Source organism: Amblyomma americanum, chromosome 7 (assembly GCF_052857255.1).
Source record: "Amblyomma americanum isolate KBUSLIRL-KWMA chromosome 7, ASM5285725v1, whole genome shotgun sequence".
In the NCBI taxonomy this organism is placed as follows: domain Eukaryota; kingdom Metazoa; phylum Arthropoda; class Arachnida; order Ixodida; family Ixodidae; genus Amblyomma; species Amblyomma americanum.
In genome coordinates, this window is record NC_135503.1 from 147,164,790 (window position 1) to 147,180,545 (window position 15,756).

The following is a 15,756-nucleotide window of genomic DNA, read 5'->3' on the forward strand; positions in this document are numbered from 1 at the left end:
GTAGAATTTTGAGCCAGAAAGGACTAGTTGATGGCAAACCCCATGAATCATGGAATACACGTGTCATTCTAGTTGCCACCGTGCGAGTTATACAGCTGGAACTGTTAAACATAAATCAATACGCCAAGGAGGCAAAGAAATTAAGTTTCATCGACGCAGTCGCTTTCCATCAACATTCCACGGCGGGTACGCATGCGTGGTTGGGTTTAACCTTGTTCTGCTTGGGACCCACGTGTCGTAGCTTATCTTACGCCTGTAAACTGCGGAAGCCTCTGCGGACAGAACGTGAACAGGGTTTGCCTGAAATCCCTGCGGGAATATGAGCGTAGGGTAGCATGTACCGCTGCGCCCACTTTTGTGAGTCGTTCGAGTGAATCGAAGATAGCGGTACGCATGTCAGCGTGTGCAGCACACCCGAAAAGTCTTCACTGAAGGATCTGTCCCCGCCATAGCGCCTTCACAAGGGTCTGCATTCACCATTATGGCTCCCACATTTCAAGGGCGACTGGCTGAATGCCGTGAGATAGTAGCGGAACAAATTGGGGTTTTACGGTGCAACGACCCGTCGACGATATAACGCACCAAATGGCAGGTGTGAAATATTGTTCCGAAAATTGCTCATGTACTCATTCCGTTAGATAAAAGGCTGAATCCGGTTAGCCTATTCGCTAAGACTTACCCACTATAAAACGTTTGAGAAACGAGTGACACGAAATTTTTTGGTTGGCGTGTTCTTTGTTTCAAACAGTTCGTATTGCCCCAGAACATGTGATACGCGCTCCGCGATTCATATATGCGCGATAAATAGTTTATTATCGCGTTATTTATTCTGACCGATCATGGTTTTGGTTTCTGATCCCCGGGGCATACTGTGGCATCACTCCCAGGGAAAAGCAGCAACCCTGGCCACGTGGGCCCCAAAAGTAGCGACACATGGACCGCTGCGTTGTCTGCTCTCGTATACATATATGCTGTGTATACGAGTGCCTTTCGAAATGCCGGCGGGTACTCCGATATTCTGAGCAGAACCAAGCGGGCGAGGGACGACATAGAGTTCCGAAATCAAGCGGCTCGCTTGGGCCGATCTCAGTCGGCATGCCGCGTGTGCCAGCGTGGTTTCTGCGTTGTATTTATCTTTGCCACATTCCGCCGATGGCGACGCTCGGCAGACGTCTGTGTTGGTGGCCCGTAGTCGGCAGCGAGGGCGTTGGCCGATCACCTGGTCACATTACAATGACACGATGCCCTCCTCACTGCGCGTACCGACCAATACCTTCAGCAGTCTTCACTACGCCTGCGCAGCCGCGCCGCGAGGCGGCTTTGGGTCTCGTGGCTGGTGATTTCGGTATCCGCTGTTCGCTTTTCGTGCTGCTTGTTTAGAAAACAGTCCGTGTATTAGGGACAGAAGCACTGAGGCACTCTCAGAGGTTATAGCGACGTGCAACCTCGATGATGTGGCGGAATGTTTAGAAGGCGAGCGTATGCGCCGAGCAGTATGCACTGGGCACTATCAAACTCTGCCCTCGAAGTAAAAAGAAAGATTAAACTAGGCTACGTCTTAGTTGAAAGATTGGGTGAGAGCCGTTATTGTTCGTAACTGATAACTTCATAATTGGTTTATGGGGGTTTAACGTCCCGAAGCGACTCAGGCTATGAGAGACGCCGTAGTGAAGGGCTGCGTAAATTTCGACCACCTGGGGTTCTTTAACGTGCACTGACATGTAACTTCATAATTCCGTAAGTCAGTGTAACCGCACACAGTTTTTTTTCCGACGAAACACTCTCGTTCACACACTCATTTGCACTCCCTGGTCGGTCCACCAAAGCCGCAAGTAGAGATGCGCCAGTCCCATCTGTTGTAATCTTTTTAGAACAGGAAGGGGGGGGGGGAAGGGTGCGTGTTCAGTAATTAGCGTGAACCTGAGCCCCGGGCCGGACCGTCGCCACCTGCTTTCGAGATCGTGCGCAAAGGAAGTTGTTGAAATGGTGCAATGGTGCGCCTTCCCGCAACAGTACGTGTTTCCAGCTTATCCTTTATAAACGAAAAAAACTACGTCTACGTCTAAGAAACGTTAAGTCTACCTCTACGCCATCGCAGCACGCTATGGCGTAGAGGTAGAATGGTGGCCTCCTCCTGACGGGCCACCATTGGAAACTGAACCCAGCAACGTTTAACGCTAAAACCTTATCGTCGGCGTCGCCCGTCTCCCCCCAGTGCATGTCACACTGCAAACGCATCTTGTGTTCGGCCGTGTTGCTGTCGTTGTCTGCCTAGCGTTACAGCTTGGTCTGGCACAGACGCGGTCGACCGACCGTCAGTGTTCTCGTCGGGTGGGCGTCGTGTCGACAGCCCCTTAACAGAATTTTCCAAGCTGTCACTTCTCGGGCGGCAGCGGCTGCTTCGCGTTCACGCTTCCGACGGTCTCGCTGCTGCGCTGCCCTCCTAACGCAGACCTTGTCCAGGTTGTGGCAGTTGAAAGTCCGCGCTCTCCGCATTGTCGCCTGAGCAGCCCGCTCTGCTGCCCAGGCTTCGTCGCCCTCCGTAGCTCGGCGGTGGCCGCACAGCGTTCTCCGCGAGTCCGCCGCCGATTTTCGTTCCGGTGCCGGGTAGAGGATTCTGGAGGGTGGAGGCCTCTGGTGGGTGGGTGTCGGGTGGAGCGCCTCTCCGTGTTTCATGGACGGTTCAGGGAGGCTCGCAATAACGGCTCTCTCCCTAAGACGATCGCTTTTCTCCGACATGGCGCAAAGCGGTCATGTTGACGCTGTAACCTTGCCTCCTGCAGACAAAGCGGCCTCCGCAGGCGTCGCAGACAGCGCCACTAAGAGCTGGTGGAAGAGGAGCAACGGGCTCCTCCGGAGCAGACATCGCCGCCAAGGTACGTATGTCTTCGCGCGCATCAGTTTCTTGGAAAGGACCGGGAGCCGCACTGCGGCCAGCGACTGTGTGACTGAGTTCACGGAAGAATTAGTCGCCGCGGTTGGCTCAGTGGTTATGGCGCTCGACTGCTGTCCAGAAAGACGCGGGCTCCATCCCCGCCCGCGGCGGTTGAATTTCGATGGAGGCGAAAGCCCAGAGGCCCGTGTACTATGCGGTGCCAGTGCACGTTAAAGAACCCCAGCTGGTCGAAATTTCCGGAGCCCTTCACTACGGCGTCCCTCATAGCCTGAGTCACTTTGAGACGTTAAATGCCCATAAATCATAAATCAAATTACTCAAGAATATTGCCTGAATGGCTGCTACTATCCCTATCATGACTACTTTTGAAAATGTTTAGGGCATACCACTAATCGCTGTTGTGCGTTAAAGGCTTTCAAAATTCATCGGCTCATTTTCTGCCGTCAAGCGCAGATTCAACCTATCATGGGTGTGTCGGCTCGGAATGGACGAGTTACGTTATTAGGCTGGTGCTTTTTTTGCGCTTTTGAGACAGCTCTTGCTCTAGTCTTTCCTAAGGGCGCTCTCTCGGCATTGTCATATTGATCGCTGGACTGCTGTGGGCACCTGACGTAAGCACTAGTAGATTTTTTACACCGGTTCACAAATTTGCAAAGACCAGATGTTTTGGCGTCTTTGTGTACCCGATCGAAAGGTGTTTCGCCAGACAGTCTTTCAAGTGGTCCCCATCCTTCTCTACTGGTCCCTTGGCGGCAGGGGCTGTGCTTCGACCAGAGCACACTGAGTCGTCGCCGTGAAGGTACCGAAGCGTGGCTGTAACATATTCGCACAAAGGTTGGCCCTCAGCCGCACATTGATATGCATGTTTCGGAACCTCAGCTCACCGCCGACTATATGTTACCAGCGATTCACTTGGCTGCGCCTTGAATCGACTTTGCAGCGTGCAGCGCAAAGTGGACCATTGCCGGTTAGAATAATAATAATAATAATAATAATTGGTTTTGGGGGAAAGGAAGTGGCGCAGTATCTGTCTCACATATTGTTGGACACCCAAACCGCGCCGTAAGGGAAGAGATAAAGGAGGGAGTGAAAGAAGAAAGGAAGAGGGTGGCGTAGTGGAGGGCTCCGGAATAATTTCGACCACCTGTGGATTTTAACGTGCACTGACATCGCACAGGACACGGGCGCCTTAGCGTTTTTCCTCCATAAAAACGCAGCCGCCGCGGTCGGGTTCGAACCCGGCTACTCCGGATCAGTAGCCGAGCGCCCTAGCCACAGAGCCACCGCCGCGGGTTAGAAAGTTATCAAGAACGGAGCACGCTATTTTGCATGGTGCGCCTCTTTAGTGATGGATATCGCACGCTGATGTTTCATTTGCGTGAATTTGCGCGCCGTTTCGGCATGTTCACAAAACGGTTCTTAATTTAAAAAAAAAGTTTAAAAGGAAATCGCCGGAAGTACTAAATACTCGGCTATGTCTCGTAATTGTTACTGGTATTTAGGACGCCACTAGGGTAGTCCAAATAACAGGACTCGTCCAGGCGACGTCGGGGAACCATGACGTCACGTGAGTGTAAATGGCAGCAAACGCGTTGAAGCGGAGTCGTCCTTATAGGTTCAGTGCTGCAGTGTCACACAATTGTCAGAGCGTGGCCGCTAAAATTGTTTCAAAATCGTGAAAAGATGTCCTTGATCACCTGAACGTTGAATGGGCAACGTAAACGTAGCTGCGTGCAGCTTGCCAGAGACTTGTAGGAGCTGTCCTCCGTATCGAACACGGGTCTTTCCGCAGAAATGAAGACGCATAGATCGGACGGGGAGGTAAAAATTAAGGTTGCAGCGTTGTCAGGGCACGAAGTAGTGTGTTGAAACCGTTCATGCTGCTTGCGAGCCGCGCTTGGCTCGCTACGAATGGCGTTGGCGTATGCGCAACCAGTGGCATTGCGCACTTAACATGGACTCCTTGAGTAAAAGTGAGAGAAGGTCGTAGAGGACGCGAGGGAAATGAGACACTCCGGCGCCTCGACACGTAGGCCACTTGACATGCCTCCCTCTCGCTTGCTTGATACAGTCAGAAATTAAAAAGCGATTTCGTTTACAGGCGCGAATGGTCAGCGGAGTAATACAGGCACAGCCCATTGTTAGCTGCTGTTATATCAAGTTGCATCCTACTGGTGCCGCTCTGTGCTTTCAGCACTCACTCTGGCTGCTTCCGGGCTCCCCTCTCGCATTCGTTTCTTTGTGAGAAAATAAAGACTGTCTTCTTTGAAAGCGCTCACTATGACGCGTCTGATGAGAGCTTTCGGCCGGGCTACAATGTTATTAATGCGAAAGCGTTATGTATGTCCTATTAGCACAAAAGTCGGCGTCTGTTGCCGTCCATGGTCACTGAATTCCTCGTTGCCGTCATTATGCTGTCGCATGACGTCAGCAGTAGACCATAAGGTAGAGGCGTCTACGGCAAAGGAGAAAAAATAAAAGTTGAAGGAAACATTTGAGCTCCGCCTTAAGGCTACGAGGCGATAGCGTAACGAGTTAATTCACATGTATGCAGAAGGACATCCTCCACTTTCTATTCATAGATGCCTAGCAGTCCTCGTACCTCTCCTGGCGCAGTGGTTGAGCGATACGCCAGCGCCCTGCGATGGGAGGTGCTCCCAGCGGTGAGCGTTGTGGGGCCCTAGTTGCTCTTGCCGAGTGACGTACCAATGATTAATTTAACCGCCACGGTGAGCACTTTGCTCACTACCGGGTGGGCAGGTTGTGACGACGCAGCAAGCTAGGTCACGAGACCTAGGTGGCCCACCTGCCTCGTGGTTTGTTCTCTGGGCACCACCTACCAGATTCATGCTCATGATCTTTCGCTCACACTGCCGAGCCAAAGACGGCATTTCTGGGTAACGGCGTCTTCAACGCTGTGGCCTTAAAACTTCTTATGAAGGTGTGGGGGATTCAACCAAAGACCTCCAGACTGCGAGGTGAGCACGTAACCCATAGGCCACAATCCGCGATACTCTTTGGATAATGGATGTAAGCCTAGTGTTTGCGTTTGCTTGCGACTATACGCTAATGAGCAAGGGTGTCATTAGAAACGAAGGAATCTTTTGAGTTCAACATTTCTTTTGACTTCAATCGAAGTAGGCGACTTTTGTGGCTGCACACAGTCGCGTCTCGAGAGCGGAGCGTACTGCGCCGCAGCCTTCGTTCTTCTTCCTGCGCCTCATCGGGAGCGCGGGCTACTCTTCGCGCGTTCCCTTTCCGGAAACCCGCGCGTGTACTTGAGAGTAAATGATACAGTTCAGCCGTTGTCGGAACGCGTGGGCCCTAATTATTAACCTACTCCTGGCGGTGATACACAACGCAGGCGAGTAAAGACGAAACGTCACATGCGGGGGCGACAGATCCTGGTCAACAGGAACAACGACCCGAAAGCGATGGCGTCTCGCGTGGAAGAGGAGAGGCCGGGATGTCTTTGTCCGCCTTGAGTCTTGGTGAAGGTGGCTTCCGCACAGGTGAGTAGGGTGTTTATTGAATCTGTTCTTTTAAGATAATCATGTGGTGCATAGCTCGGGCATCTGACCAACGATTAGTCATTCGGAATGAGAGATACGCGAGAAAATGTCTCTACGTGCAGAAATATCTTTCTTTGTTTTTGTCGGGCGCGTTTTTGTTAATCTGTGTGTAAGGTGCACGAAGGAGAGAATTCGTTTGCAGAGAAAACCAGAGAGGTGCGGACTGGAGTGCGCAGCGCACTGTCAGCGCTCGTATCAGCACTCGTATCATCTCGTATCATCATGTACCGCTCGAGTTGTGGGTGAGGACATCCTCTGCGCAAAAGAGTTTGTTGTGCATGCTGCCATCCTGTTCCCATGCTGCTATTCTGGTCTGGGAGTTTCTTTCGTGCCGTGCCGCGCTTGTCGACTGTGCTCGAGCTGAAATCGGGTTCCCAGCCGAATCCTTTGCCGTACGCTAGTGGTTCTGTTTATTGTGTCAAAGCCCTCGCCGCCAACGACATTGGCCTTCCCCATGCTCTTCCGACCTTGTTCACTTCTCTTGCGACTATCTCAGCGTCGACACGGTTGTCTTCGCATCGGCCCACACTGTTTTGCACCGCAAGTGTCTCCTTCTGCCATACGCTGCGCTGACTGTGTACGCTGGTCCCTTTGATCTCTGAACCATTTCCGTCCCCTGCTTGCTTGCGCCTTGGTGAATGTGCGGCAGTGTCCAGCCCAACGCGTCTCTGCACATCCGCGAGGAGGCTGACGATACACCGCACGTCGCCATGAATGCGCTCAGCCCACCCTTTTCCGCGCCAGATCCCTCCTCTGTTAATTCTTTTTTACTTTTCTCATGCTCTCTCTGTGGGGCGCAAAAGAGCTGCTTTCGCTCTGGATCGTCATTACAGGCAGATCCAGTACTAAAGGAAACAGTCGTTTTGCGTACAAAAGCCAAACTCATTTTTACCTTCGCACTGAAACTGAAAAACTTGAAATCTGCGGTGAAAAATTTTCAGAACAAAGAAAATTAGCGGGCTTTTTACTCAATGTTTCGTTAGTTGATTGCGAACAATAGAGATTTAGCAAAGCGCGATCAGCTCCGCTACCCATGCTTGTGCGTGGAGCCACTGCGCTTGCGCAGGTTACCCTGTGGTCGACAGATGGCAGCAGGCGCCGGCCAGCTGCACGCATTCCGACCGCATTGGGACCAATCAGCGCGGGCGCACTGGTGGCACGCGGAGGCAAGTCGCGCTATGCTAGAGCTCTCTAGTGTGTTCCCGTTCATGTTGCACCTAGGTGTACTTTCGCGCTCGGTAAATAACTTCCAACTCACCGGTGGCGACTGCGATGGGGTTTGCTCTTCAGAGCTGTTGAATGCGCGAGAGAGACAGCGACGAAAACCCCAACAGCTTAGCTGGCAGCCAGAGATGCGTGATATTTACAAGTACCGCTGGCGCAGTGGCGAGAACTTGCGCGTCTATCTGCCGGCAGAACTTGTGGTGCTTCCACTTCTTTGCGAAGGACGCTCCGGCCACGGCTCGCCTGCTGCTGATTAGGTGAGCAAGGCGTAGCTCACACTTACGCGCCCCCTCGTCGACGTTCCTCACGTAACTGGGCTGGTGCGTCTCCTAGCTTCCATCAGGCTGCACTGATTTACTCACGCCGAGTGGCGAAGCTTGGCGCGTACGTCGAGTTGTGTCGAAAGTAAGCGAAACACGAGTCCTTGTTGGTTCCCGCCCGATATTTTCAAAATTCGAGTGGAAGGTTGTCGCGAAGATTTGTAATGTTTGTTGTTTATTCTAAGAGCCAAAGGGACGCGGCTTTATCACTGTGAGTGAAGATTTGACCGGGTTTATCTCAAATGATCGAAGCCACACGCAGCTGGTTCTAAGTTGCTCCAGACTGTCGTGAGTGCTTTACGTGCCTTATCACTAAAGTTCTTCCTCAGCTTGAAAGTGAGCGCGGCCAAGAGCAACGGTGATTCCGTCCCTCGACGACAGCCTGACACGCCTGTTGCTATGTTAAACGGTCCGTTTGTGTGGGCCCAAGTCAGCCAGATGAGTTCGTTTCAGTGCGAGGTCAGCCTGCTGTCGGCGGCGCTGTCACCAGCACGTGACAGTATATCTTGTTGTGCCGGTTGTCTTCTGATGCTGAGGGATGCTCATCCGTAGGTGCGGTGTGCACTTTTCCACAAGCTTGCGCATCGGTCCGCTGTGATGGAAAAACTGATCTCACCTAACTTCTGGCTCCACTTTCATTCCGAGAGAAAGAACGGAGTGAGACGGTAGGAGGCTTTCAGAAGAGTCGCGGTCTGTACAGCGTCACTGTGCAGACCGGTGACAGGGATTCTGAGCTAAAGTAGACGTCACCTTATTGCCAGGGAAGCGCGTTTGAGGGCCAGCGGGAATGTGAGGGCGCGAGTTTTGTGGAGCGCTTCCCTTCCCGCGACAGCGCGCTCCATTAGTTCAGGTCATCGAGCAGGAGCGTTGCCAAAACACGGAAATGAGGTGTGTGTCTTGCTTCCAGGGCGATTTAAGGTCTTTCGCAATCCGTGCTATGAAGCGTGGTATCATCACCGGATACCGGTCGCGGCGACGGAGCTCCCGTTAAAGAACCCCAGGTGGTAGAAATTTCCGGAGCCCTCCAGTACGGCGTCTCTCGTAGGCTGAGTCGCTTTGTGACGTTAAAACCCAATAAACCAAACCAAGCGGCACTACTCCTTTCTACTGAAGCGAAACTCTAATTTGTAATGAAAATAAGCTCCAACTTTATGTAGGAAGGGAGGGAAGGGAGGGAGGGATGGAGGGGAGGAAGGAAGGGAGGGAGGGAAGAAAGGGAGGGAGCGAGGGAGGGAGGAATGAAGGAAGGGAGGCAGGAAAGGAAGGGAGGGAGGGAGGAAGGAAGGAAGGGATGAAAAAAGGAAGACAGTAGCGTCCCTTTTGAAACCGGGTGGAGGCAGTTGCCACTATGCCCGGCTTTATATTTATTTAACCGTGTCGTAACTGGGTGTTAAAGTTCGCCATTTAAGTATGTTTTCAGTCCTACACCACTAACCTTATGTCGACTATCATCTGCTTATGAGCCGCCAATCTTCAAAATCCCGTTTTTGCTAACTTCTATCGCGCTGATTTTCTTACGTGACCACTGTTATCTCTAAACTCTAGTGCCTCAGGGAGAGTGACTGTGCCTGGATATTCGAGTGTAAGGTGTTTGTTTCCACAAATTTACCGCACAGTGCATATGCGTCATCAACTTGATTACGTTTCCTTTTGCACCTGTGCGTTACAAGCACCCTGACATAGCTTCAAAGCGCTTCACTGTCCCTTGAGTTATCATAGAACGATCGCAGTGAATCGCAACGGATCGGAACAACTTCCTGGATATCCCCCGGGCCTTGGAGAGGGATGTGTTAAACGTCGTCCACATTTATTGAGGGATGCCCGGTAGCTACAGCTGGTGAGACAGCGGAGCGGTCCGTAGACGCTGCTGACTGGGCCAGTTGCGGATAATGTTCTGAGACCCGCGAGCGTCCAAGCTCACGCTTCAGGCTTCAACCTCTTCGTCATCTACGACGCTACAGGGCGCATCTTGGGGCTGATGCCAAATTGTACGGACTTCATCCACGCGCAGGCCCAATGTGGGCTCCGTAAAAGGGCTCCCGCAGTGAAAATCAGCCCCGGAACAGGCAAAGTCAGATGAATGAAGTTCATCTGAGTGATCACTGTTAACGAGCCCAAAAATACAACGTCGTGCTTAACGCAGCGTCGTCGTTCACTAACCATGAACACGTGCCAACTAGCGCAACTACTCAGTTTAATGCAATCCGTCTGAGGGATGTTCGCCATTTTTGCTTTCCACTCAGGACGAAATTTGGGGAGAAGCAGACCGTTACAGGCCATGTGTGGTCTGTGAAACAACTCGGGGAAGTTTTTCTAGCGGCACAAAGCGTACCATCCCCGGTCAAACATTTCAGCAACTGGTTTCTTCATGGCGGCAACGTGCAGCCCATCGCTACATGTCAATCGCCTTCATCACTTACATCTTGAGTATAATTTTTTTTTGCTTCCTCTGACTGAATCAGCAGACCTAGCTCGCCTCTATTTATGTCTGTTGTCCAGAACAAAGGTGAGCGTGCGTTGGAAAAGCTACGTAGGTTGAAAATACGTCATCCGCGCCGTGATGCAAGAAAATTTTCACGAGTGCTTTCAATAGTAGATCCGCCTCCTTCAAGAGTGCTGTGATATGGATGGAGGTTATGTTGAGAAGGGAATGAAGACGGGTAGCGTTTTTCCAGAATAGAGAAACTCACGGCAAAGAAAAATCACTAAATGTACGCGGACTTTTGAAACTTCTTTTACTAGCACCAACGCTCTTTCTGTAGCCTGTTCCGTTTGGCCAGTTTTGTGGGGAAAGTCAAGGAAACAATGCCTCTGGCGCGTCTTGAGTGGTACCTTGAGCACAATAACGTGTATCCTAATGCCATGGCGAGTTTCCGACGGGGTCGCTCCTCTATAGACAACGTCATTGATCTCGTGTTCGCAGTACATCAACAGAAACGCCAGACGCGCACGTTCGCGGCACTTTTTCTTGACATCAAAGGTGCATACGATAACGTGACACATGAGGCCATCCTTGATATGCTAGAGGGTGTTGGAATCGGTGGATGGATGTATAGGTGGATCCAAGGCTATCTGACCAAAAGGACATTTTTTTATTATGAGTGAAGATGGCTCCACACCCGTGCATTACACCTACTGGGGTGTGCCTCAGGGCGTAGTGCTCAGTCCTACTTTGCTTAATCTAACACTTATAAGACTCCAGGAGTGCCTGCCTAATACCGTCTATATCTCTATGTATGCCGATGACATCTGCATCTGGGCTTCCTCTGTGACGCGTCTCCAGGTGCGAGCAAGACATCGGAGAACAGCAACCATAACTTCCTCCTATCTCCGAGAGCAAGGTCTGAGCGTGTCAACCGAAAAGTGCGCTATAGTGGCATTCACGCGCAAAAGTATTACTCGTTATCCGCTAACTATTGACGGCCAAGTCGTCGCCTATCGTGCATCTCATCGTTTTTTAGGAATTGTTATAGATCGGAATTTATCCCGGAGCCCGCACTGCAGCATTGTAAAGAAAAAAACTTATCTCTACACACATCTGCTCAGATTTCTTGGCGGAAAATCATGGGGATTGTCGATTCTATCAATGCTGCAACTCTACAGAGCAGTATTTTTGGTATTTTTTCGGTATAGTGCACCAGTCCTTTCAAGCACATGCAAGACGAATTTGCGTGCTCTGCAAGCTATACAAGGTCAGGCACTTCGCACATGCCTGGGTCTCCCTCACAACGCATCAACAGTTGCTACCATTGCAATCGCCCAGGACTACCCACTCTCAACGTATATAACACTTGAAACCCTGCGGATCCACATACGGCACCTAACAAGGATTCCACAGCACCACCTTGTGTCAGTGGCAAATCAAAGACCACACGCAGCGTTTTCAAAGGTTATAGTAGCCCACCTGTCGTCCATCTCGTCGCAGTTCACCTCGTCAGCACGGCCTTCCTCTGCGCTATGGTGTCTGCGGGAGCCATGCGAGAGCCTTACAATTAGGGCATAACGAAAAAATCGAACTTATCGACACCGGACATTAAACAGTTGACACGCTGCGTACTCCACGCCGCATATAGTGACCGCACTCGTGTATACAGATGGTTCTGTTTCAAGTACAAGTTCTAGCTACGCCGTGGTCATTCCTGCGAGACAGACCAGTATTATTCAGCAAACTTCGCATCGGACAACCTCCACCGGGTCAGAATTGGCTGCTCTTCGTGCGGCTGTGCAGTAAATCGGTGCACAAACACCCCACAAATGGACTGTGTTCTGTGACTCAAAAGCAGTCTTACAGTGTCTTAATTCTGCTTTTCGCCATGGCGATCACGATCAACTCGTAGCTGAATTAAGACATCTCCAACACCAGGCGCAGGAAGAGGGCCATGACATCGTCTTCCAGTGGATACCGGGACACTCTGGCATTGTTGGAAACGACGCAGCTGACGCTGCAGCTTGAGCGGCTCACAGCAGTGCCAACATTGTCCAGGTACCGTTGACAAGAGCCGACGCAGCAAGACACCTGCGAATGCTTGGCCGAAGAGAGCTTTTAGCGTCATGGTTCTCTACTAGCAACTCCACATGCCGTCTACACCGCCTAGACCCCTTACTCCGACTCAGTCCTCCGTCCGGTCTCTCCCGCTGCGATGCTATGCTGTTGTGTCGCCTGTGGCTGGGAGTGGCGGTCACAAATGTCTACTCTCAATTAATCGCAATGGCAGACTCTCCTGCGTGTGAGATGTGTGTTTGCGATGAAACTATAGAACACCTTCTTTGTAACTGCCCTCAGTTTCAGCGTGAGCGTGCACTCCTGGCTGCAACACACCGCCGTTTAGATCCTCGGCCCCATACTGAAGCCGAGATTCTGGGTCCTTGGAGTAAGCCTTCATCGCAGAGGACAGCTTTGAAGGCACTTTTAAAGTTTTTGAAGTATTCAGGACTGAGTGAAAGATTGTGAACAATCAGTGTGTGCCTGTGTACCATGCAAGTAACGGCCAATGGACACGCGGAAAAGTGATCATATCCCTTTGTGCTCTCCCTTTTCTATCTCTCCCTCCGTTCCCCTTCCCACGTGTAAGGTAGCATACCGGGCGCTGCCTAGTTAACCTCCCTGCCTTTCCGTCCCTCTCTCTCTCTCTCTTTGTTCCGTTGATTGTCCTTATCTCAGCATTTATTATTATTAATTCTGTCATTTTCCCAGTCAAGTGTGTACCTTATGCACTATTCTGGTACCCCGTGCTTCACGGTGTTTTGTCTCCTGCCTTCGCGCTGGTTCAGTGGTTATGGCGCTCGGCAGCAGACCCGAAAGACGCGGACGCGATCCTGGCAGCGGCGGTGGAATTTCGATGGAGGCGAAATCCTAGAGGACCGTGTACCGTACGATGTCAGTGCACGTTGAAGAACACTGGGTGGTGGAAATTTCCGGATACGCCGTCCGTCATTAGCGTGAGTCGCTTTGGGATGTTAAACCCGCGTAAACCAAAGCCAACCAAACAACTTTCCTGCTCGATAAAGTTGTCGCCCACTTAGCACTTAACTAATTCCAGTGCGATTTCATGAGTCACGGTGCCGCTTGTTTCCTCATTTTCCCCGTAGACAGAGTTCACGCAGCCTGCAGAGCATGCATGTTTGGTCGCGTGGCAACACGTCAAAGCCACTGAATGTGCGATGCCGACGTTTCCTTGCAGGAACGCATGCAGAGAAAAGCGTCGAGGAGGAGAACTGGGAGCTGGGTAAGTCCCCTGAACTATTTCTATAGCCGCCTTTATCTTGCACCGTTGCAGTGGGCGATAGGTCTACACGCAGGTGCTGCAGCTTATGAAGGAAAAGCGGAGTGCGCACCCAACAACAGTATTTTCATTTACGCTTGTGTCGAAAGTGAGAAAGAATTGCTAGCAAATGCTTGCGCAGGAAGCCAACTTAGAAAGAAAAAGTGCGCTTCGTAATGACATTCGCAGAGTAACTGTTGACTCATTGTGAAGAAATGTGCACGCGATGCATGGACTAGAATCACTGACATTTAATGAGCACTTGAGGACAAACTTGACTTTGATCTGTAAATTACTAAGGCCATTGTGGCTGAAAATGGAGGTTTTCTATGCTAGAGAATAGCAACAGTCAATTACAGGTGTTGCAGGCAGCGATCATCCCCGCAAAGGAAAAAAGCGGTGCACTCAAGACTGTTTTTTTTAATGCAAAAGCATTACTAGTTTAATTACGAGAGAAGCCGGCGGCGTGTGTATGTGTGTACCCTCAGATGGCACACAAAATCCCAGCGATGGCAGCAAAAATAGGGTGACGTCATCAAGCGGCCTTATGACGCGCACACAAGCCGAGCACCGCCATTTCAGATATTCATGTACATGTTTGTCTATACACACTCCCCACTGGCTGACCTCAATGTGGCAACAGTTTTGCCGACTACGTTAGTGCCGAAGTTTTGACGCAACCGTTTATCGAACAGCGTCCCGGGTGGTGTCATACGATTTCTCCTTGCATATACCTTAAGTAAAGTTACGATGGTTCTCTTCCTTGCACTAGGGGTGCGCTGTTGCAGACGGTTTGTTGACTTGAAGGCTCCTTCTGAGGTGCCCCGTACGGTGTAATCACGACTTGCAATGGCGGGAAGCGACGAGAAAATGGACTGAAGTTTATATACAGGAGATTTCCACAATGTACAGCTTAATAAAGACGGTGCAAAATGAAACGGAAATGGCTAACAGCAAGATCTTTCCTCCTCGGCATAGCCAAAGATGCAGAGCATCTAAACCTAGCCCAGAACGACGGATTGGGGTCCCGCGGTCTCGGTTTTAAACCCTCGGGCACATACGGGAAGCAGGCAAGCCTCAACACGATTGCTGCATTGCTGCGTGCTGCCCCCTTCAACTTTGGCAGTATTAATAACTCCTCCCCAAAACACAAAGTACAAAAAGTGATCAAATTGTCAACAAAATGTGATGCACAGAGCGATCTGATCTACACAAAAGCGCGTCCCGCCCTAAAACTTTGATAGTGCACACGAAACCATCTCTCAAGGTAAAAAAATGCGACGGATCCCGGAGTGCCTTTCTGCATGGGTCAATCCGGCGCTTTAGTAGAACACCTTAAGTTATGAACCCCCGTGCGGTTCGCACGCTTAGGTTGTTGCGGTAAGCCGGAGAGGTCACTGTCGCGCAATCAGTCTCCCTTGGGGGGGGGGGGGGGGGGGGGGGGGGGGGGAGGGATCTTTGTGGCGCCCCGTAGCGATCTCTGTGCTTTCGCCGGCGGCTTCCTGAAGGGACGGTGTCGGGTCGAGGGAAGCTCTTCGGTTTGCATGCACAAAAGCATTGGCCCTTGCCATCTGACGCGAACGGTTGACAGCCGGCCACATGGTTGTGCCTGTGTTTCCCAAGGCCGCCGGTGTTCGACAATACGGCGCCCCTGTAGTTAGCTGCCTGTCACCAGCCACCCTTCCTACCCTACCCAGGCAATTACTGCGACAGATTTTGATGCTGACTTGTCGACCCCTACAGGTTACATACGTGGTAGTCAAGTTTGAGGCTAGCTTGCGACAGGGGTTTGAACCGACGTCATATGCGCCCTCAATTCTCCAGTCTTTCGTATCAAAATTGTGATGCAATCGTTCGTCGTACAGCGTTCCGGCTAGTGTCATATGTGCGCGTGTGTGGATGGGTGGTGTCATATATCGTCGCTGGATTTCATTGCGGCCGGTTGTGTGTGTGCTCGTACAATGAACAGCGAACCATCAACG

The 15,756-nt window shown here is 51.3% G+C and overlaps 1 protein-coding gene across 1 annotated transcript in view; it reads left to right on the forward strand.

The window, feature by feature from the left end:
• Window positions 1–1,986: 1,986 nt before the first annotated feature.
• LOC144098161 (uncharacterized) overlaps window positions 1,987–15,756 on the forward strand; it is a 33,320-nt gene continuing 19,550 nt past the window's right edge. The window contains exons 1-3 of the mRNA XM_077630684.1: window positions 1,987–2,876; window positions 6,261–6,408; window positions 13,694–13,738. Of these exons, the coding sequence (XP_077486810.1) occupies window positions 6,363–6,408; window positions 13,694–13,738 (91 nt within the window). The 5' untranslated portion in view covers window positions 1,987–2,876; window positions 6,261–6,362. The remainder of the gene's footprint in view (window positions 2,877–6,260; window positions 6,409–13,693; window positions 13,739–15,756) is intronic.